We start from the raw sequence: 25,030 nt of genomic DNA, 5'->3' as shown, positions 1-25,030 counted from the left end.
CTATAGTCTAGTCTATAGTCTAGTCTATAGTCTAGTCTATAGTCTAGTCTATAGTCTAGTTTATAGTATAGTCTATAGTCTAGTCTATAGTCTAGTCTATAGTCTAGTTTATAGTCCAGTTTATAGTCTAGGCAATAGGCCGATTTAAATAATACTTATGAAAAATATATAATAAAGTCTAGTATTTCTGACGACATCAAAAAAAAAAATTAAAATTAACCCCTTAACGTAAATATATTTTAATAATTGATTGCAATTAAACAATATTGCACAACAAATCCATAAAGGCTTATGTAATGTCACTTTTAGTGATATAATGATCTAAATATTTCTTTTACTAATAAAAAAACATTTTGATTGGTTTGAAAGCAATGCTGAATTTACGTAACGAAAATTCCATGATATACATACACTTACAAAGAAATATTTATATACATAAACCCTGTAGTTCATTGGAGTCATCAAGTGCGTGTGTATTTAGCTTACTATAATTTAAAATTACATTAAGTTAAATTATTCTACTTCAGTTAGTAAATAGAAAATATTTTTTCTGTTAAAGATAACCTTATGTTGATGCAAAAGTGTAAATTGTCTTTCTTCTATATTAATTAAGGGAAAAAGTGACGATTGACTTATTTCCCGGAAAAATATATAAATTCATATCAGCCAAGTAGCAAGAAATTTCACAAAAATATTGCTTTTCAATAAGTATGTATTATGACATTGAATTATTGTAAAACTGCAGGGAAACTCATATGTAGAACCCAAGTGAACATTAGCACTTTATAAGATTTACTTCGTGACATTTTGATTATTTTGGAGTCACATCTGAGACCCACAAAATTCTAAAGGAAAAAAAAATAACAAAATTTCAACAACAATAATGACATAGAGCACTATCAACAACAACAGCAGCAGTAGCAACAAACAGTCATTCAAATAACGAACCATTGACATCAATGCTGATTTTAATGCAGCATCACTTCGCGTTATGTGGTACATGTGGCATGCTCAACTGTATATACATAAACACATACACACACAAACACATAACAAATACTCATTTACAAACAAGCTTGGTGTAGCGGGGCTCAAAGGAGTATGTGCTTAAAACAAAAAAATATAAAAATACTTTCAAACTCATGCAACACTGAATGGTACAGTGTAAAGAAGTTTTTTTTGCGTAAATGTGTTTGTACCACTAAATGTTGAAATACTTTCAATTTTACAAACACATGTGTATGGTTGTATGTATGTGTACATCCATACAAACAAATGCGTGAAATTGCTAACGTGTTTACATTTTCTCAATCGTTTGAAAATGTACTTTTTTTGTTGTTCATCTCCTTCTTTGAATTTTTAGGTTTTGTTCGTTTCAAATCATTTTAGTTGGGTTTGGTTTTGGTGTCGTCATATATCGCATTATATGCGCCTAAAAATTGGCTTTTTATGTCACGATTTTTCATAATAAAATAGGGCTCCAAATGACAGCCACTGATGTTTCAGCGCTGATGTTCTTATTTATATTGCTGACGATGTGTGTGTGTGTTGATTATGATACTAATGATAGTGATTGGCGATGCCATCCATAGTCAGATTTATACACTTTCAAATAAAATACACTTTTTGTTGTTGTATTGTTTTTTTTTTTTTTGAGATTTTGTTTTGTGAAAATTAAGATTAAATATGCGAACATGTTGTACTATTTTTACATAAAGTTTGCAGGAGCTTTATGTAACCACGTTCATTTGGAGCGTAATATTTTTGCTCTTACCCATTAAAAGTTTGATATTAAATTATACTTACACAATAACTTACTATTCGTTGATATGTACATATCATCTTTGATTTGAATAACTTGAAAACGAAAAAAAAAAAAAACAAAAAAATATATCATTATAACTTCAGGTCTTCATTTTATACTTTTCCTATGTTATATTTTAATCGGTTGAAAAAAATAATACTTCACACTGGTTTCAAGAATTTTTCCCAATATTGTATAGCTTTACATTGACCTTCATGGGTTAACATTATTCAAATTTACTAAATCTTCAGGTGTATGCTTCCTATTATCTTAAATTTTATATTCTTATAATGTATTTCTTTAAAATGCATAGCGGTAAGAAATAAAACCGGGTTTTCGAAAATTTTAACCAAAAATTGTTTTTTTCCGAATCCACAAAATTTAAATCGCAGTTACTGCCGAATATGAGTATGAGTGATTTTTAATTATTTAGTTTGCTTTAACAGAACAACAGGTGGTATGAACAATATTTTACAGATAATTTTTATAAGTATGTTTTTCAATACATGTAATTAAAATTATTTTAGAAGAACAATTTTTTTGATTCTGCATGGTTACTATTGCATATTTAGTAATTTTTAGTTAAAGATTGTTGTTAAGTTTAAATTCCTTTATATATCTAATAAAATAGCTAAACCAAAAATTGAATTTTTGTACGGTCACCAAATGTCTAAATAATTAATGAGCTAAAATTTTTTCGTTAACAAGCTACTTGTTGTGGTAATTGAAGTAATTGGCTTTTCTCGTCTCTGGTAGAAAATGGCTGTTACAGAGATAATTTCACAGATGCCTCGCGGCAATATCAACATCAACTGCCTTATACACATAGATACACATTTATATTTGTTTTCTCATTCTGTTCATTTTTCACACCACATTTTGGCGTGTTTTTCTTTATTTATGTTGGCATATGTATTTACACATATTTATGCATATTGTAGATTGTAATAAGTATGTATGTATGTGTGTGTGTGTAAATATTGTATATGTATTTATTTGTGTAATAATGTACGTGTTTAAGTTTAACAACAAGTGTCACACAAAAGCATAGGAGAAGACAACAACAAAGCCAACATTTATGACATTAAATCAGTTGGCAATTTATTTTGTTTTTTTTTTGTGTGTTCTCCTTGCTATTTCTTTTTCATCTTCTTGCTGAATTGTTGTGTTACCTCGAAATTTATGTTTTTTTATTTTTGTGTAATTTTCTTTGAAGGAATAATTCATAAGGTAACGTTTTTTTCGTTTTCCTTTTAAAAATGTCTACATATACACATGCATATATGTGTGTATATACGTATGTATTTGAGTGTTCATCAACATGTGCATATTTTGTTTTTGTTTGTACATTTACTCTTATTATCATAGAGTTTTTGATACAAGGATAAAAACAAACATACAATCGTATGAACATACATGTGTATGTATTTAAATAGATTCTGCGGTATGTGTGTAGAGTACAAAAATATATTTATATATTATTTGAATGTATTTCATTTTAATGAAAATGTGCTGGTTTATAACAGAACATAAAACCATATTTTTCCCAAAAAAATAGAATGCAATGAATTTTGATTTAAAGACAATGTTTTAAAAATCATCATACTCAGTCTCAAAAATCTCTGATATTTATTGTTTATATTACAGTTTAAGGTACAAATGTATTCAAAAAAATTGTTCTACCTTTAAAAAGACACTAACTGCTATGGGTATTTTCACATATAATTGTTGTTATTTTCCTAAATATCTTTGAAACAAATTAGGGGGTTATAATATTGTGCCGGTCGTAGGCAATTTAAATCTTATTCGGCATTTTTATCTATTGACTAGTTTATACACCATTGTTTAGCTTATTGACTAGTTAATTTACTGGTAAATTGACATGTTTACAGTCTATATACTGACTAGTCTATATACTGAAAAAATATATGTAGACTAGTAAATTGACTAGCTTTAGCAATTATCCTATTCTATAAAATAGTTTATTGACTAGTTTCTGGGCGAATTGAGTAGTCTATGAAGTACTATTTTGACTGCTCTATAGAATAATATACTGAAAAGTCTATTCAGTATTATATGAAGTATTCTATTGAATAGTTCACTTAGTGATCTATTAACATGCCTTTGTCTTTTAGTTTATAATATAGATAATAACAAAGTTTATTAAAGCAACACATTTTTAAAATTGACTACTGTTACCTAATGGCTAGTCCACAAACTAAATATTAAATGTCATATGTCATACTACAAGATTTTGATAATTGATTTATCTTATAGTTTAAAGAACTACTTTAATAAAAGTCAGTTTTCGGTCCAAACAGACAGACAGACGGACATATCTAAATCGACTCAGAATTTGGTTTGATTTTATCTTTTCTGTAATTAAATTCAGTTTTCTGTTTTGTTGAAAAACCAATAAAATTAAAATCTAAATACGAAAAAATACGATAAATTCGATATTTACAATTTAAATCCCTTAAACCGAAACTAATAACTACCATTTATTTACACAGTAATTTAATAAAATTATTGTTATAGAAATATAAAACTTTTTGTTACAATAAACAAACTAGCTTTTTTTCTTCTCTTTTCTTTCAAAACTCATTTACCAAATTATATTCTATTTGTGTTTTGACAAATAGAAAAAAGAACGATATGGAAAAGAGAAAAAAAGTTATAAATCAGTGAATAAATTATGAATTCTCAGAAATTTTGTACTGGAAATAAATAAAATTTTATTAAATTTTCTAAAGAAATTTGTATTAGAAATAAATATTCATACTACAAAAAAAAATTAAAAATGTATGTATTAACATTATATAAAAGTGTGTTGAAGTTTATACAAAAATACACATACATATGTATGTACATAAATTCTAAACTAAAGTTAACTTAACATTTTTGTTGTTGGTTTTAAGGAACTTTGTCTTTTAAATATTTCTACACATTTGATTTGCAAAATTTTTTCGTATGTGTGTGTATTTATTGTAAAGGAGTTTTTTTTTTTATTTCTGTTCTGTTTTTGATAAATTTAATGAAAATTTTGAATATTAAGTTTTTGGTATTTTTATATTTTATATTTTCCTTCTCACTCTTATGCATCTACACATTATGTAAACAAAATCACATACATATACACTGAAATGCACACATTGGAGCGTGTGTCTGTGTGTTTGTGTACTTGCATTTCAGTGTATGTGTGTATAATTTTAATATTTGCTAAAGTTTTGTTAAACTTGTTTGTATTGTTTGCCTTTAGCTTTAAAGTTATGTTTGTTAGGAACATTAAAAAAATACAAAAAATAGGGAACGAACTATAAAAACAACACAACATGAAAATAATTTCAACAAATTTAAAATTGTATATGAATAAAAAAGAAACGAGAAACAAGTTGCTGTAGGTTGCAGTTTTTAGTGCAAACTTTTTATGTAGTTTTTCTTCATTTTTATACAAACATTAACATGTAGCTGAAAGCAGGTTCCCTTAATTAATATGAAATAAGTTTTTTTTTTCTAAATATTATTAATAAAAATTCTAATGAAATCAATTATGATTGAGATTATTATGAGTTGGTTGCCTTATTAATATTAATGTATATTATTGATGTGTTGACTTTAGTAGAATTTGTGAAAAATATTATTAAAGGTTCACCCTATTTTATTTATTTTTTAATTTCTTTTTTCTATATGTTAGTATTAAAAACATACATTTACTATGTTAAAAATTTTTATGGAAAAATATAGTACACTAATGCTATATGTAAGTGGAAATGAGAGGGCTAATGTGTTTTATGTTCTTTTAGTATAAAATGCATTTGAACTTTTATTCATACAATTAAATACATTATTATAGTTTATATCAGTGGTCAGCACAAAAAGAACAATCCACAAACAAATAAGTTATTACCTCTGATCTACGGGGTAATAGTCTGGAACTATTATTACGTATTCTAGGTTAATACTTAGGTTCTACGCTACATCATTATAATCTAGAAGATATTATAGGTTTATGCTGATGTTTTTAACGCACAAAAATATTGGTTCTAGCCCCATCTTAAAGTACTTGTTTCTCTGTATGTCTGTCTTTCTGACTGTTACTTTGTGTCGATGGTAAAGGATTTAATTTTCAAGAAAAAGGTTGAATTCGGTCGATTATTGTATCTAATCCTTTTATTACAAGACAATCACGACAAATTTCGCAAAAGATATCTCAAGGTCGACCAAATCTTCTATGTACACTATCTTCACAGAATGAGTAAACCTTAGTTAAACATCTCTTTAAAATCATAAATTTAAAGCAATAGTCACCTTAAGCTATAGTAACGATGATTATTGAAGCCTTTGCCTCAGGACAAAATAGTTACCCTTTAGCCAGGGACTTTCTCTTCACTGATATCTGTACACTAAGTTGTCCCATGGACAAGTTTTAAGAAGAAATATCACTAAAACGATGCGTGTTCATGTAATTAACATGAGAAAATTAAAAAAATTTTTTTAAAAGATCTTTAATTTTAAAACTATTTGTAAGAGAATTTCTGGTCCATAAAATGACCAAATATTCTACACCTTATTATTTTTATCGTATTCGAAATTTTTAAGACCCATTTCGAAAAAGTCTAAATATTTTAAATATTTTTTAAATATTGGTTTTAAAAAATTACACTGAATTCAGAATTTTCATTCGCTGGTAGGGAATTGATGATAATTGTTTATTTTGAGTGGTATTCCTATATGAAATTCTTAAAAAGGCTGTTCCTTGGGACACTTTAGTTTTGTAAAATCAATCAACTCAGAATTTTTGTTTTAAATATATTACTTCTATAGATTTTTTTAAATAAAATCTACTATAATATTTCAGTTTCTGATGAATAAAGGAAATTAACTTAATTAATCATAACTTAAAAAGTATTTTAAGGGCATCATTTTACCCCAAGTTTAGTTTTAAACTTTCTGCTATGTCGTATGGAGTAACGCCTGTTCGCTTTTTAATATACTTTTTTAAACAGACATGAACACAAGAACTTCTATCAGTTGTTACACATACACTTATTTAACTTGCATTTTGTTGTTTTTTTTTTTACTTTATGTGCATTTTTTTAACAGACTCGCATGTATATTTTTTGTGTGTAATAAAATCCTTTTGGCAATTAATTCTATACTAGTTTTACCCTGTTTTATTTCTACTGTTTACTCAAGGACAATGACAACAACAATACAAGCAGTTATAAAATTTTATATGACTAGATTAGGCCTGACCTTTAAAATTATATAACTTTTGGTAAATGTTTTAAATTTCAAATTAAATTTATAATGAGATGGTGTGGCGAAAATTGAACTAAAATTTGACAGTAATTAATTTTAATATTAACAAAAATATGTTACCATTATCAATTAAAATTTATTTTTTAAGGACAGCTCTAGTGAGAAAAGATATCATATATGTATTTTTATGTGTCATCATAGTTATATCACGCTCCCAGCACTCATCACTAACATTTGTCCTCAACAAATGTTCATAAAATTGGATTTGTTGACACTGCCATCGTGCAGTAACATTGCAATAGCTGTATGTGTTCGTATGCTGCCACAAACGTGCATATAAACGCTCTCTACTATCTGGCAGTGGTACCATTAGCACTGTTTCAATATTTTCCCACCAACATTTTCGCTAGTTTCATTTTTATCATTTCAGTTATTTTTGATTTAATATAATGCTATTAGTGCCATTTTCTCGTAACAAACAATTTTTACAGGGTGTCAGTAATATGCACGTTCTTAATCGGACATATGTACTTATATGTTCCTTCTTTAAAAAAATGTGTATGTTTTTTTAACTCTATTAAAGTTGTTTCTTTTCTTAGGGTAACGTTTAGTCGTTAACGAAAAATGATTGGCAACAATGTACGACTTTTTTTCTAAAGTGGATATTAGACAATCACCCTATATCTAGCTATACATTAATATTTACATGAATTTAAAAAAAAAAAAACTTTTTTTACTCTGCACAAACATCACATGACAAACAATACAATTTACAAAATTTCTATTGTTGAGTTTTTAATATTACATATTTGATATTTTAATAAAAATACTGAGAAATGAATTAATTGCATAAAATATTTATTAGAATGTTTGTTGTATAATAAAAAAAGTCAAATTTGGGAAAAATTGGATTTTAACTGCAACTTCATATCGATCATAAAAAATTTATATATTGAAATTTGTGCTGAAATTTTTGTCGCTCAAAAAAGTTAATTTGGTCATAATAAACAATGTTTGTACGTATTATTGTTGTAATCAAAAACTACAATTCCCAGTATTGAAAATAATTTGAAGAAAATTTCTACTTTTATTACAAAAGTACCCCATGACTTTTTTATATCATAATTATATATACTGGTATAGAAATTTCTTTGAAAATTCGTCTAATAAGTTTGGTTTTTTTCCAAATAATCGTGCAGATATTGAAATCAAATATGACTTTCTTCTTCATTCATTTCAGCTTTATTTAAAAATATTTTCAAAATATCTCTTCATATATATATTTTTTGCATCAATTTGTATTTCAACATCATCATACTTTAAATGCATTTTCAATTTAACAATATAAACAAAACGAAAAGTAGAAAAAATAACAAATAGGAACACACGTAAAAAACTCAAACAACAACAAAAATATACGGCAAAAATGTTAAAAGTATATTGAAGACTTGAATTGAAGATAAGAATAGGAGGGATAAAATATCCTTGATGTTGAGAGTTGAGAAATGCAGAACTCCTTCAGGTAGCATTAAAATAATGCACGTGTTCTCCACTTTATCGTGGCGTTTTATTTAAGTGTATTTGTATTATAAGATTGCATATAAAATTCACAAATACATACACACATATGCACTTATACTTGGTCATATATGTATGTACATAGACACATATTTAGTTCATATCTATAGCCAGAGAGAAAGTACGAGGAGTGAGTGAAGTACGCTGAGAAAAATAAGTACTTGAAATGTATTAACATTTTTATTAGGGTGTTATATTTAAAATTTTTTTAATTATTAATTCCTATTTGAATTTTGATCAATATAAATTCATAAAATTCTTATTTTTTTAAACAAAAAATTATATTTTTTTCCAAATCGTGTATATTATAAATTATTATAGAAGGATCGTATCATCAAATTAAGCAGGGATATCCTGGTAACTGCAAAACTTGTTTATTTCATCACTATATTGGTATTTTTATTACAGTTATTAGTGTTAAAGTAATTTTATGAAGGAGGCTACAAACTTACTGGTTCATCAGGCTAACTTATTAAAAATATTTTTAATTTTTATTATCAAACAAATATTTCAATAAGTGTGGATAATTTCAAACCCCCTGCTACTTACTTTCAGTTACTCGTGCTTTCAATAGACATACGGACGGACATGGCTAGATCTCTTAAAATCTAATAATATTGATAATGCGTGGCTAATCTATATAGGGGTATACATGTATTTTTATATCCAATATTCCTAAAAGATTTATTAGGGTTTGCATTATTTTCTGAAGAGGACCTACTATCGTGGTCGAGAGTAAAACATCTTAATGTAAATATGCATTCGTAACAAAAATGCATATATAGATAAATGTATGTATGTATGTATATATTGCTTGCAACTTACTTCGTAATTCCTTTTTGGTTGTTTTAGTTTTGTAATTTTTTGGTTTTGATAAATTTATATGGTATATTCTTGTTTGTTTTTTAATACTTATACAAATTTGTCACAGTGTTTTTCTATTTTTTGTTGTGTTTTAGTATAAATGCATATTTATAATGTATACGACGACATACATACAAACATACACACACATACATATGTATGTTGATGTGAATGTGTTGGTATTTACTTAGAGAAACTGTAAACATTTGAAATTGTTGAAATTGTAAAGACAAATGCGGCTGCATTTGTTATTATTGTTTTCATTGTTGTTGTTTTTGCTACTGCTGCTGTAATACGTTGTATGTTGTATGATGTTGGCATATGATTGTTTTTTAGCTACAATTGTATAATATTATACTCGTTGTACCAACAACGACTTATTAAGTTTATGTAGATGAATAACATAAAACACAAATATACAGACATACATAAATATGTATGAATGTACGTATGTATATACCCTGAAATATTACGCTAAAGGACATTCAACCTGTTTGTTTTTTCCTTACTTTACTAACAGCAACATACATACATGCATAAATACATTTTTCATACATTTGAATAGAAACAAAATCATCTAAATGTTTTATGTTATTTAGAATTTTTCATACATTGTCATCTACACACAATTACATACACATAGAAGTATATGAAGTAGATAGGTAAGGATACACACACACACATACATAGACACAGACATCCATATTTATTATTATTGTACTGGTATGGCTTGTAGCGTAAAAATCTTTTATGCATCCCGAGGCATTTTACAGGAGAAATATAACAAAACAACATAAAGAATACATGTTTGAATACCTATTATTTTCTAAAATGCTGATGATGTACTTACTATACTATAGGAATATGTAGATGTGTACGTATATACGTATTTAGAATCTTATTTATATCTAGTTAAACTTTTTGGATTTGTTAATTATTATTTCTATACCGAAATAAATTGAAGTTTTCTTTGTCTATTAACATGATTTGGGAAATTCAATTAAGCCTATAATTACTTTTTAAAATATTTGACAAATACTATCAAATAACAATTTACGTACTTTCAATTTGTTATCATTATAACAAATAATCAAATACGTATTATTAATCGTTATAGTTGACCTTCTAATGAATCACTTAATGTAGTTTTTAACAAACCACCACACCTCAAGTTTGGTAGTATCGACTATAATTGTACCTAAACTTACAAAAGGACTACGCAATTAAAATAAAAAAATGTTTTTTTTTTAAGAAAATATTACTTTTCGTTCATACATTTATTATTCCCTTCATTACTTATTTATATCTTTAAACATATGTTTATTTGTATGTATAGGTATATGATTTTTTATGCAAAAATTTTTCATTTGAATGACACTTTTTTTGCTGTATTATTTGCCAAGTATTTCGTGGAAATACTTAAAACAAACAAAAACACATCAATATACCTTTAGTATCCTTCCCCTTTGTGATTTGATTGTTATTGTTGCAGCAGTTACTATTGCCACAAATATAGACACAGATACACTTCTCTCCCTCTACCTTTTTAGCAAGTTCAACCACGACTCCTGTCAATTTTTTTGTTGAATTTCATAATATTTTTTGTGCTGCTGCCACTGTTGTTGATGATGAAAGTATAGACTCCTGTTACTTACCTTGTTTTGTAAAAGAAAGAAATGTTTTGTTATTATTATTGCAGTTTTTGTTGTTGTAGTTGTTTTGTGTAACAACAAGTGTTGATTGTTTATTATCGTGTGTTTTTGCTAGAAACTTGAAGTTTTCTTCACAACTTACGTTGTATGTTTTCATACAACTTTCTTTTGTTTTTGTTTTTTTTTTTGTTGATATACATGTCGAAAAAACTGAAACCAACAACAAAAAACAAAAGAAATTAACACAAAACTTTACAAATTTTGTATAGAGGGCGAAAACAAACTCGAATACGAGAAAACTTTACAATACAGGTGTATTTAAGTGAAGCTAAACTGTTGCCTTAAAGTGTTAGCGTGAGGATAAATTTTTTGACAATGTGTTGTTGGTTGCTTGGCTTGTACGAGTGTGAAAATGTATGTGAGTAGGTGTTCAGTTTGGTACTGTCATTTCCGGTAAATTGAAATAAATGATAAGAAAATCCTCAACAATTATTAGAGATTAAAATCTGATAAGACAGAATATTAGAAGTTACAAGTGGGTATAGTTAATTTTATCATGTAATAACTAAGTAGTTTTGTTCATGAGCTTTTTGTCTTACTAAGGCCTCTATACTGAATTAAAAATTATGGTTAAATTTATTTAGTTTTCTTTAAACGAAAAAAAAAATAAAATTTTAATTTTATATGAAATTGTACAACAATGAAATTGTAAATAGAATATAAACTTAACTTATATTTTTTTCTTTTCTCTTTTTTTAGCACCACCTTCATCTATTGAAATTAAGGGTTATACGAACAACGCCAAAGTGGAGGTTCGAGAAAATCAAGACTTAACCTTAAAGTGTATTGTATCAAATTCAAAACCTGCCGCACAAATTGTCTGGTATCGAGGAAACGTAGAGTACAAACCGGGTATGTATTATTCTAAGTTTATATATATAAAACTAATCCAAACTCTAGTTTTGACTTAAGACTAAAATATAGTCTAGACCATAAACTAAATCATAGTCTTGAATTGATGCTAATTTAAAGTTTTGAATGTAGACTATAATATAGTTTTGCCTATAGATTTGTATGTATACTTTACCTATTAACTTGACTATAGTCCAGTCTATAGTCTTGACTATAACCCAGTCTACAGTTTTGAATAATTATTAATATTATAAAAAAAATTTGGGTCACATTATTATTATAAGCTATATTAGCTTTTAATCGCGGTTTTTCGAACATCATATACTTTATTAACTAGACAACTTAAGAACAGCATAAGTAATTAATATTAATCATTAAATGTTCACTACATATTTCTAATGTTGTAGAAAATTTATAAATTATGTCAACCCGGTAACATTTTGTAGCAACAAAACAAAAGTTGTATAAAAAATTTTAACAGAAATATACAAATTATTATCATAATTGAAAACCATTAAGTAAAATGTTCTCACACAACCAACGAAAAAGTTTACCTTTATCTTTCCCTGAAGTCAACTTGTTAAGTGAACAACTTTGTATAGAGTTTTTCCTTCTGAATTTTTTTCGTTACAATTAATTTTAATGTTGTTGTTACTATGTTTGTTGCCATTGTGGTTGACAGCAAGTCATCAAACCTCATGTTAGTGATTGTTGTTAAAGTAGAACACTAAACTCTAGGAGTAACTACACCAACTACAAACATTCTTTACAAGGGGACAAGGTTGGCGAATTTGGGTTCAACTAACAGGAAAATGAGAAGAGTAGACGAGTAGGGAAATGATACAAAATAAATATTAATTTATTTTATATCCTGTATAAAAATACTCTTTGGCGCTCAGACTAAAAGGAACAACAACAGTAAATAAAAAATAGACAAAAAACAAAGTAAAAAAACTTAACATGAATAAGAAAAAACCATTTCGGCCTGATGACGGAACTCGTCATTAATAACATAAATGTCCTCGAAACTCATCAAAAATATCCATTCCCTTATTTTTGTCCATTTTGGTCGCAGCAAACGGCGACAGATTATAATCGAAAGAACAGTAAACACATATACTTGGGTACCTTAAAACGGAAGCCACCAAAAATATAAACAACAGGACATCACATTAGTATTAAAAAAATACAAGATTACCAAACACAGCTGAAAAGGATACAAACACATACACACTCTCACTCACATAGCCTTATATAAAATGTATGTAAGCCAAATTTAATGTTAAAAGCAGATCATAAACATTTGCTTGATGAATATAATGTTTAAATATATACAATTAGGGGTATAAGGCAAAATCGGCAATCTCAATTTTTAATGAAATTTTTTGATAAAGTCAATGTTTACACACTTTTTCATTAATGAAATAGAAAAATTTGAATGCAATTAAATTTTAAATTTCCTTTAAGTAATAACACAAAATTTAGTATTTGCTTAAAACAAATACATAAATATTAATAAATCTAATCGGTTTTGTCTGCAAACCACTATATGTTTTTTTTGGATAAATGTGAAGATGTCTTCTACCTTTGCTTCTATACTTTTCATGTGTATTTTTGTGTAAGAATTTAAGTGACATTATAACTAATGTATATGCCTCTATGTTTTTGGAACCCTACTTATGTATGTTAGTGTGTCTGTATGTTGTCTTAATCTTATCCATATGTAGGAGTAAAAATGTTCAAGGATCACATTTGATGACGGTGCTTAAATGATGATTTTCTTTTTTTTGGTCATTTTGCTAAACAGATTAAACCTTATGTTTATTACACACACACATTTATATTTCTGTAAGTGTGTTGGTATTTATGAAAAATGTTAATGTCAATGAAGGCCATCATAAGTTTATTTTACTCAACTACCATTAACGTCCTTTTTGTTTTGTTTTTGGATTTTTTTTTTGCTATCATTAGATGAAAAAGATCCACCTTCTGCAGCAATAACATTTTTAACGAAAGTGAAAAAATTATGATTATTGCTAGCACACACACACACCGCCAGACACATATGAATGTATGTCACAACATTGTATTAAAAACAGTTGACATAAAAAGTAAAAATTATTTTTTAAAGATGATAATCATGATTTTTATGGAAAATAATTCAGCTTGTAAGCTTGCCATCTGACGTAAATTTGTATTTAAGAATTCCTTCTGTTGCTGGCTGGAAACATTTCAGTTTTTATACACGGAGCCAGACATAATTTGTGGCCATCATAATCATCATCTTTATCGCTGTCGTCGTTATTGTTGTTGTTGTCATCATATCATAACACTTCTTTCCAACTCATTTAAATTTCGTTTTTAGCCTTCTCTCTCTATCGTTTTAAACTCCCTGTATATTTAACTATCTTTCATACTGTCTTGTGGTATGTTAGGCATCAGTATAAGTAACAATGTTTTTTTTTGTGTCATTTGCGGGGAAAACGAATCAATTTAGACACAGCTGTGGCGGTATGGAACAATGAACAAGTGTCGACGATGAGTACATACAACTACTTAATGGGAAATAACAGCAACAACAAACATTTTTAAAATAACGTATTTTCCAGCAGTTTTAAATGCATTCAAAGTATTCCTATATACGGTATTTTTGTTAAATTCTTTACTCTAAATGATAGGTGAAAGTATCGTGTAAGCTGAGCCAAACTGCAGGGTTGTGCTTTAACATGCGTGAGTGTGTTTGCGTGTGAATGTGCAAAAATGAAGTGGATATTTAAATGACAAGAACAATAACTCTAGAGATATGATGAGTTGTGATTATGACACAAGGATAATGCACCACAAATGAAACCAAAAACTTACCTATCCAACGACTGACTAATGGACAAATATCGGCAATCACACATACATAAATATATCAACGCAAATACACTACACTATAAAATGGTTTTACTAACGTTTGATATTTCAATTATTAACATCCACTACCATTGATAATTATTTGGTAAAATGTAGATTACAGTCATCATGTCAGCTAGAATGCATCGCGCATCTAAATGAAAATGACAGGAAATGTTTAGTTTTAAATAACAAAATATTTTCTCATATTCTCAGAACGCCTCAAAATTGATTCTTTAAAATTTTAATCATTAAAGAGCATGTTTGAACATGCATTGTGTATCGGCATGAAATAGGTATTTAAAACTTAAGCAATTTTTAATAACATTTATTAAATTATTTGTCTCTAATTTTATTCATTCATTTATGCAATGTTTGAAAATCGTAATCACGTTAAGCCGCACCTTTTAATCGATAACCAAATTTGTACTAACTCGACAAAGTGATATATTTTACGCGACACAAAACAAAAAACACCAAAACAAACATTGTGGTAGGCTCAATAATTTTTCCTTAAAATTTCATTGGTTAATTAAAAAACTTGATTTATTTTAGCAGATTAAAACTGATAAATATTCTGAGCTATTTCAAACCCCGAAGAATAGAAGAATATTTTCTTTATGTCATATCAATTCATAATGTTATCCAATATGCTCTTAAAAATAATAATTCAATATTACATGGTCAACTTCAAATACGGAATCAGTCAGTTCTCGTGCTTTATTTAGCCTAAAAATCTGTATTGTGAATTAATTTTGTTCCAGTTATAACCATAACTCTTTTCTAAGATTTGGGTTTAAAATAAAAACGATTTTTTAATCCTATTTATCTTATTTTCTCTACTTTCCTTTTTTAAAAATACACCTTCCTTCTCATTAGTTTACGGAAATTTTTTACTATATATTTCTATTTGGAAAAAGTAAAAAAGTGTCAAAGTTTTAAAGAATTGTCTCTGCAATTTTTTTTCCTATTCTCATGTTAACTTGTCGTAGTTTTGACGCAAATTTATCTCATTTATCTCCTGCTGTAAAACGTGGCACGAGTCGTGCAACCTTGCACTGAACTTTAGAAAAGTAAAAATTAAAGAAACAAAGTTACACTGTTACAATCGTCTCAAAAGAGCAGCAACCAACAGTAGCAGCCAATGGTTCTGTTCTAGACATAAAGTTAAAACTTATTATTTTTGTTTTTTTCTATTTTTTTTTTTTTTTTGTTATATCTTCTATGTGTATTTCCTTTGAAAATAACTTTGAAAAGTGTTAAAACTAAAAAAAAACAAGTTAAAAACTGGAATCACAATCGTGCGTTTCGTGTTACCAAACGTGAGGTAAATAAAATGTGTTGAAAGTTTTTTAATAAATTAAATCAATAATAAAAATAAATGACCGAAAAGCTAGTAAAGAGTACAGAATAACAAAATCCTCCATGTACTTGTAATTTAAGAAATTTAATTTCAAATTAAACTTAGTTTTCACTCCACCAGCATAACGTATGAGTTCTGTGCAGTGTGATGGTAGAGTTATTTAATACTCATACGTAGTGTTGTTATTTGATTTGATTGTGGTAACAAAAACAAAGTGAAATCATTTTGTATTGCTTTTGTTTTTTTATTCACTTTTATCTTTTTTACTAGATTAGATTTAGTTATTGTCAACATCAAATAAACAATTTATTTGTGAAAAAGTTTTTTTTTATGCAGAATTTTTGTTTCACTTTGACAAAAACGAAAAAAGTGGACCAGGCGATAATAGTGATTATTTAACAAAGAGTAGTTGACAAAATAAAGCTAAAATAACTTTTTGTTTCGCCACTCAAAGTTAATATTCTTGTTTGTGTTATTTGTTGTCGCTTTCACTATGTATACGTGGATGAATTTGAATTATTTATAATACAAAAAGTTTAGAAACTATGTATGAACGTACACCACCAACGTCTGTTGTTTGGTTGGTTGGTTAGTTGATTAAGTAGTCAAATGACTGTATGCGTGAGTCCCTTAAGAAATTATCCTTAAAGTTTATTTTCCTGTTTAACAGAATTTACTTTTATATAATTTTTCATTTATATTTTCGTACAAAGTGTCATTTTAGTTAATATAAAGTCATGCAAATTGTTTCTATTTATTGTCAGCATATTTACAATAAATCTTTTTATTATTTAAAGACATTTTCACAAGATTTTTCATTTCTTTGAAATAAGGAAACATTTGCTTATATATAACTCTTAGTCGTTTTTTAACAACAATACACTTGATAGTAAAATTTCATGTCATAATTTTTAATTTATGAACAGAAAATTAAGTAGAGAATAATAATATTTTATTACTTACTACTGCAGAGATAGCACAGAGGACAATGTTAAACACACAAAGAAATTTTAAGGAGGCTGTTTTTAACATACCATGAAAGTCACCTAATTAGAATTGAGGAAATTATAATGTATCCATCATACCCTACATCATATCAATTTATAGCGAATAATTTTAACAGTAAGTCCATAGGTCGGATAAAAAAATCCATGATTTTTTGACACAAAGAAGCAACTAAGTTTCTTTTCGAATATAAACCTTTATAATGAAATGATTGGCCCATAACTGGCATTAATATTTTAGAAAGCTTATGGAGGAAAATAATTTATATTAACTAAATGGACTAGTGATATTGATATTAATGTAAAATACGATATACATTATTTATTAAATAAAAAACTTCATTTTATAATAATAAAGTCCCTATTTAGGATTTCTTTCATTTTTAAACACAGGATGCTCTGTTGCAGGGATCACTGCTAGTTATATATAAAATATTAAAAGACTTAAACATAAATTATAATAAATATGCATATGCAATTATTACTATTTAGTTAACAACTTCTGTACTTACAACTGAACATAAATTTATCTCTAAATTCGTACTTTTAGTTTGAAACAAAATTTGAACATTCAAATGCTTTAAAGTATATTATAATTTCATAAATTCTAAATTCACAAAAAATTTATATTCCACTCTGTATATAGTGTTGATTATAACTGTATATAAATCATAATGTTATTTTTGTTTTATACTTACAGAAAATCGCAACGATAAAGTCGAGGAGACGACACCGAAACGTTTTACCACCACCTCAAGTTTAAAATTGAAACCCACTGCCGATGACGATTACACGGAGTATACATGCCAAGCGAAGCATAAAGCTTTGGCGCCTGATATGCCCATGCGTTCCACAGTACAACTGTCAGTTTTGTGTAAGTGAAATTTAATTTAAACATTAATGTTCGTGTGCATTATGAAAACAAAAATAAAAAACGCAAACAAAATGAATAAAAAATGAAAATATTGTAGCAAAATTAATTGTGAGTGTGTGTACAAGTACTTAGACCGAGCCATAAAATGAGATTGTGGTCATAAGTATATTTTTTACAGTATTTAAAGAGGATTTAGCGTTAAATAAACATTTTGATAATTTGCATATTTAAAAAATATATTTGATGACCAACTCCAGTCCACCTCCTGCAGCTACACGTAACTAAATATTTAACAATAACATTATTTTTTATGAATTACTCTCAGAAAATCTTACATAAGCAAGCGGAAAAAAGAGAAGAAAAAACGGTGATTTAGACCATCATTAAATGTAAAATATGCATTTCAATTGTAGCTCATTAAAATTAATTTTACATAATTTACACTGTATGTATAACTTTCTCCTTCATTACTTTTTTATATATTTATGTACATCCGGTTTGTGATTATATCACCAACAAACCAAAATTAAAGCAAACATACATATCACTATCATACATACATATGTATATGCATACAACGCATCAACCAATCACACGTTTACTTTACTCATCTTTTTGTAATTTGTGTCATTATTCATCGCTGTATTATTTATTACAAATACAAAAATACTTATGTTAAATATTTACACATATACATATATATGTATGCATACTTATGCACATTTATATACAAAAATATATTAATTTTTAAAGTAATTTTAATTCCATTTCATTGCAATGTTCTTAAGTGTTTGTACGTTAGAGTGTGTCAGCTTAGCCTACAGTACGGGTGGTCTGAACATAGAGTATATAGAATTACATCAGGCTATATGATCAGTTATGCTAGGATGAAGTCCATTGTATCTATATGAACTAAAATTCTAGTTTACTCTAAAAGTTGACTTAAACAAAAGATTGCTATTAAAAAGATATACTTTATTCCATATACAACAGCTGGGTATTTTTATACATATGTATATATACATTGTACATACATGTGTACATATAAGTGTACACATATTATTATGTTAATCCTGTTTAATTGGTCTTCAGTTATGAATGTAGGGTAAATAAATAAACAGATTTAAATGCAAACCATTATCTTTACTCATTTGTGCATTTGTTTTTAAATATGCATGTGTGACTACGGCAATTATTTACTAAACAATTTACAAATCAAAATTAAATTTAAAAAAAAAAAACTTTTTTAATTTTTTTGAAATTTTGTATTAATATTTATGAATGTATTTTGTGTAAATAATTTAAACAAAAAACAAATTTCAACGCTTTAGAGTTGTCTAAGAACATAGTAACAATAAAGTAGTGTTAATCAAAATTTGTTTTGAAAAATTAGGTTCAGGATGCGTTGGTAAAATGAAAACGAATATTTTAATTTTCAAGAAATTATTTATGACAAATGTGTAATTTATAATTAAATAATAAATAAATAATAACATAAGCATTAAAATGCATCATTAAAAGCTGCACATAGATGATCAGAAATAAAAATGTATATTGTAAAAAAAAAATTGATTTCATTAACTTAGTACAAACTTATAATAACAACATAATTATTTTGGCTATAATCAAGTCAGTAGTCTTGTATATGTACCAAATGTAGATGCTAGACTGGACTATATAGAAGACTATAGCCTGGACTATAGACTAGACTTTAGACAAAACTATGGTAGGTTCTAATCTGTAAGACTGGAGGTCGTAGATTCGATTCCCACATGAGGCCTTGAGCACTAACATTAACCGATAACGCGGACAACGTTTCGTAGTGTTAAGACAAAAGAACAGCCGACCTGTAGCTCGGCAGCAACTGACTACGAACTCACAATAGCAGGTTAACATCATTCCAGAAATACGGTCAGAATATAACGCATCCACACTTTTATTCTCATTATCATCTGCTTCAACAATATCATATACATATTTAATACAGAGGTCAAGCATTTTTTCACACTCAAACATTCTATCGGCTTTAACACAGACTACAGTCAAGAAATCTCTTACAAGGTCTGGTCTTCCTGGATTTAGATATAATTTCATTCAAAGCAGCAACAGCGATCTCTAACCTTTATTCATTATCCACTACCTATCATTCATACTATACAGCCTTCTCTCCGTGTAACTTTCAATCAGGGAATATGTTATATATTGACTATTTATATTTTATTGTATTCTTTAAATATTTTTCAATTAAATTTAAATTATTAAATGTCAATTTCAAACAAAAGAAGAAAAACTGAAATGAATATGGTAGCACGATTTTAACGAAAACCTCAAAATCCTTAAGCATGTCACATGAGAATGACACTACCTTTGTTATTTCTACTATGGTCTAAGCATATCCTATTCTGCACCAAAAAAAATAATTTTTTTTTATAATATTTCGAAAAATATTAAATATTATTTAATCAATTCCTTTTCTTTTCGAAATTACTTAAACGTTTTTTATTATATTTTTTCGTATTTATTGAAATTGCATACCGTATTCTGTATAAAAATTAATAGTTTTTTATAATATTTACGAAAATTTCTTCCATAATACGAAATATTATTTAATCACACCCTCTTCTAATATTACGACAGTGTGAAAACCTTTTGTATTGTATTTTGTATATTATTATTTCGTATAAAATAATTCCTTCTTAGTTGACCCAATGTAATCTTCTGGAACATTTTTTACAACATCGGATGACCATTTTTTGTAGTAAATAATACCTACCTCCAACAATGATAAGGATCATTACTTAAATGGTTCAGTATCGGAATTTCCCCCGGTATTAAAGCGCTAATGTATCTTAGAGCTTCTTACGAGTATATCTTTCTCATAGAACTTTTAATTTTTGATAATATATTGTAATGCAATAGGTTGACTTTATGTCACAGAGGCCAATAAATCGAGTTTATTTTTTGGCTCACAAGTGCAGGGTTACAAGAAATCAAACGGGAAAATCAGTACTTGTCGCCTTAAATACTTTCGTTCTGACAATACTTATTATAGTTTTTCGATTACATTTAAAAAATAATTGATATTCTGATAAAACGTGTTTATTTGGACGTAAACATGTTTACGAAAATGTAGATTTTGTAAATTAGAGTTAAAGAAGTTCGTACATTTTCGCTTACAAAGAAGTTGTTGAGTATGTTATTCTTTTTTTAGTAATAAAAATGAGCCAGTAGGAATACACGCTATTTTATAGCGCGTCAAATAATGGTTTTCAGATACACATTTAATTTTGTTTTCGTTTCTGTAAAAAACAATTCTTAACACATAATTAAATAAAATGTGCAAACAAAATACCAAAGCGGAAAATAAAGTACTTCTATATCAGATTTAAAGAAAATCAATCGTGAAGCAATTTCGAACATTTTACTAAGCTTTGTACTTAGACCATTAAATAACATTTAACTTGTGTAGGGTGAAAATAATATAATATTTAGACATTTACATTAATAAAATCCAAATAAAACACGCAGCTAAGGTAAACTATCACCATAAATGGTTGTTGAATATTGAATTTCTTTTTATAATATTTTTATTGTAATTTTTTGCTTTGTTTTTAGAAACAATTTGTGACTGGTCAGCAAAAATATGGTCAATAATATTAGCATAAATACTAACTAGTCTAAAACGTTTTTAAATTAATTATAGAGTCTCTGTGTTATAGAGGCGTATCAAATATACACATAAACACAAATACATACATGTATATTTTTACAAACAAATATTTTTAAACTATAACAGGTACTGCATACATATTTGAATTAGGTAGGACCTAAAAAAGTATTACACATATAACTTTATAATTTTATTTTAGAACTTTTGCTTTGGAAAGGTTTTATATATATATATTATATATATATATATATATATATATATATATATATATATATATATAATATATATAATATATATATATATATATATATATATTATATATATATATATATATATATGTTCCAAGCTAATGTTTGTTTAATATGATGATGGGTTGTAATGGTTAATAAAATAATACATATAATATATGGTTCACTAAAATCCATTATAATTAATTGAAACTTTCAGTTAGTTTATGTTTTTATACTACCATCAAAAAATTTGGGGGGCATATTAAATTTTGTAATTCCGTTTGTAACACATTGAATTCTCTTTAAATTCTAAGACTATCTAGCCACGTCCGTCCGTCTGTCTGTTGAAATCGTCATAGGGCCCACAAGGGAAGAGCTAAACAGCTGAAATTTTATATAAATATTCTCTATTGCTAAGGTTTTTATGGTATTGAAATTGAGCAATATTGGTCCACATTTTCGAATAGCCCCCATACAATTGGACTTTCAAAAAACAGCTTTAAAAGGCATAACTGATTTAGAACTAGTAGTATTCGACATAAATAAGTTTCGACATAAATAAGTTTCGTATTTATTTCGGTCCATAATTGACCCTACCCCACATATAAGGTCCCCAAAACATTCGAGTATAGCGATGAAATTAGGTATAAGTAAGTTTCATATCAGCCAAAATCTTTCTAGAAAATTTTTTGAGGTTCGATCCATAATTGACCATATCTCCCATATAAGGTCCCTTTCAAAAAAATGACTTAAGTGCTTATTACTGGTCTAAACATTCGACATAAACAATTTCTATACAAAACAAAATCTATGAGTATCGGATCATAGTTGACGCATATAGTGGTGCTCTTCAGAAAATTACTCATACACTCACGATTTAAAATTTGAACAAAATATATATTGTTTTTAAAAAATATTATTTTGTTAGTTCAAAAGAGTTCGCTATAAGCTATATTGCAAATATCAGCTTGATGTTTATAGGAAAGCATTCCTTTTATGGCATATGGTTTGGTGGTGGGTATATGAGATTCGACACAGCCGAATTTAACACTCTCACTTGTTTATTTAAAATTTTGTTTCATTTATTACTGATCTATATATAGGATTTGCACCAAATTTTAAAAGCATTGTCAAAACATAAATGCCTAATATGATTATAATCATTGTCATCGTAAAAACCTACAGTTTGTAAAGTACACACTATGTTATTATTAAGTTTATTTATGCATATATTAGGTTTGTTAATTTTTAAAACATTTAATATTACTTCTACTAGTACTTATAAATATGAATACATATGCATAGTTTGTATTCAGTACCAAACTTTGAATCGTTTCGAAAAATTGTTAAAACAAATTCATTGAAATTAGGAACTCCGTTTAAGGGATTGAGTTTCTGAATTATCTGGCGATAATTTTACTTTTAATGGGGATTGACTTTTCAATGAAAATCAATGTAAAGGAGAGCGCAGCAGACCTTGTAAAGGCCTTTATGTAGCATCCCCTCCAACCTTTAATATTTATTAAAGCCTAATTACTATAACACTTGGGACGCTTCTTATTAAGGACAATAGTAATTATTACAATAATATTGGCGATTTTAAATTAATCTTTATTCCCCAAAGGAAATATATGGAAGCATTAAATAATGTTAATTTTGGTCTGGTGAACTTTTAGTTGCTATTTTGATAATCTAAAACAAAAAAAAAAATAATATATCCGAAGACCAGGTTAGCCACTTGTCAAACCTTTTTGGGTGTATATACGTTAAAAATTGGTTTTTATCATTTTGTGCAAACTTTAATACAGAATTTAACCCGAAGGCTAATAGGTAAGCAGAAATTTAGTAGTTTTAAATTAAAAACACATATTTTTTTACTTTTTGTGTTAAAAGGCTGTATATGTAGTAGGCAGAAAACGGTAGCCACTAAAATAATTTTGATCAAACACGCTTCATGTGTGCATATTTAGGTATGTATATGTATACTCGCACTAGCAGCCATTTAAATGTTAAATATGTATAAAAAAAAAATTACCTTATGAATATGCAACAAATTGAATTTAAAATGGCGGCAACTAATATGGCAGCATGCGACAGATAAATTCAATTATAATAAATTTATACCAATCTCCAAGCTGCGACAGACAGAAAGACACTCAAACTCATTCATAAACATTAATACGCACAACACTGAACACATATTTTATTTGCTGCATGAACACCTGACCGTAGGCTGTGATTTTTTTGTTGCAAAAACTTTAAACTAAAATAAAAAAACAACACTGATATAATAATATTCATACTTAAACACACAGATATGCCATAATAAAATTGCATTTATACATTTGAGGAAAGATACGAAGCAAATAAAAAAAAACTAAAAACTGAAAAAAGATAGATAAATTCACATGCATTGCAACACTTAAAAATATTCAAGCCACAGCCACTACTAAACCGCAACAACGGGGAAAAAATTATAAAATTTTAATAATATTTTTATTCGCAAATAGTCGGAAATTCTCTAATTGTGGCAGTTTTGTGGCAACTCATACTCAAATTTAAACTTACACATTCATACACTCATGAAAAAGCACTATGCAAAACTAATAACCCGAAATGTTGCACAAATCTACACATTAAATATGGTTGAATTATATGTATATATGTATGTGGCAATTTGAGTGTTTGTATGTATGTTTGTCATGTATTTATCTAGGTATCATCAGGCTTAAAAAAAGATCATAATTATATGCAACTAAAGCGTTTTTTTAGATGTATGCATATATTTTAACCTAATTGAATTCAAATTTTTAAACAATAATTGTTACTTTTGTATATTTATAACAAACGAAAAAAAAATATTAATAAAACTTATTGTTTTTACAGCTTAAACGTACATGTGGAATATTACCTTTTTAA

The 25,030-nt window shown here is 27.2% G+C and overlaps 1 protein-coding gene across 1 annotated transcript in view; it reads left to right on the top strand.

Annotated features, from left to right (window-relative positions):
- The window catches only part of LOC111677477 (nephrin), a 138,433-nt gene that overhangs the window by 62,532 nt on the left and 50,871 nt on the right, over positions 1–25,030 (top strand). Inside the window, exons 3-4 of the mRNA XM_046955322.1 lie at positions 11,920–12,072; positions 18,038–18,211. Coding sequence (XP_046811278.1) covers positions 11,920–12,072; positions 18,038–18,211 — 327 coding nt within the window. The remainder of the gene's footprint in view (positions 1–11,919; positions 12,073–18,037; positions 18,212–25,030) is intronic.

Source organism: Lucilia cuprina, chromosome 6 (genome assembly GCF_022045245.1).
Source record: "Lucilia cuprina isolate Lc7/37 chromosome 6, ASM2204524v1, whole genome shotgun sequence".
NCBI classification, from domain to species: Eukaryota; Metazoa; Arthropoda; class Insecta; order Diptera; family Calliphoridae; genus Lucilia; species Lucilia cuprina.
This window is presented reverse-complemented; position numbering and strand designations above follow the sequence as displayed.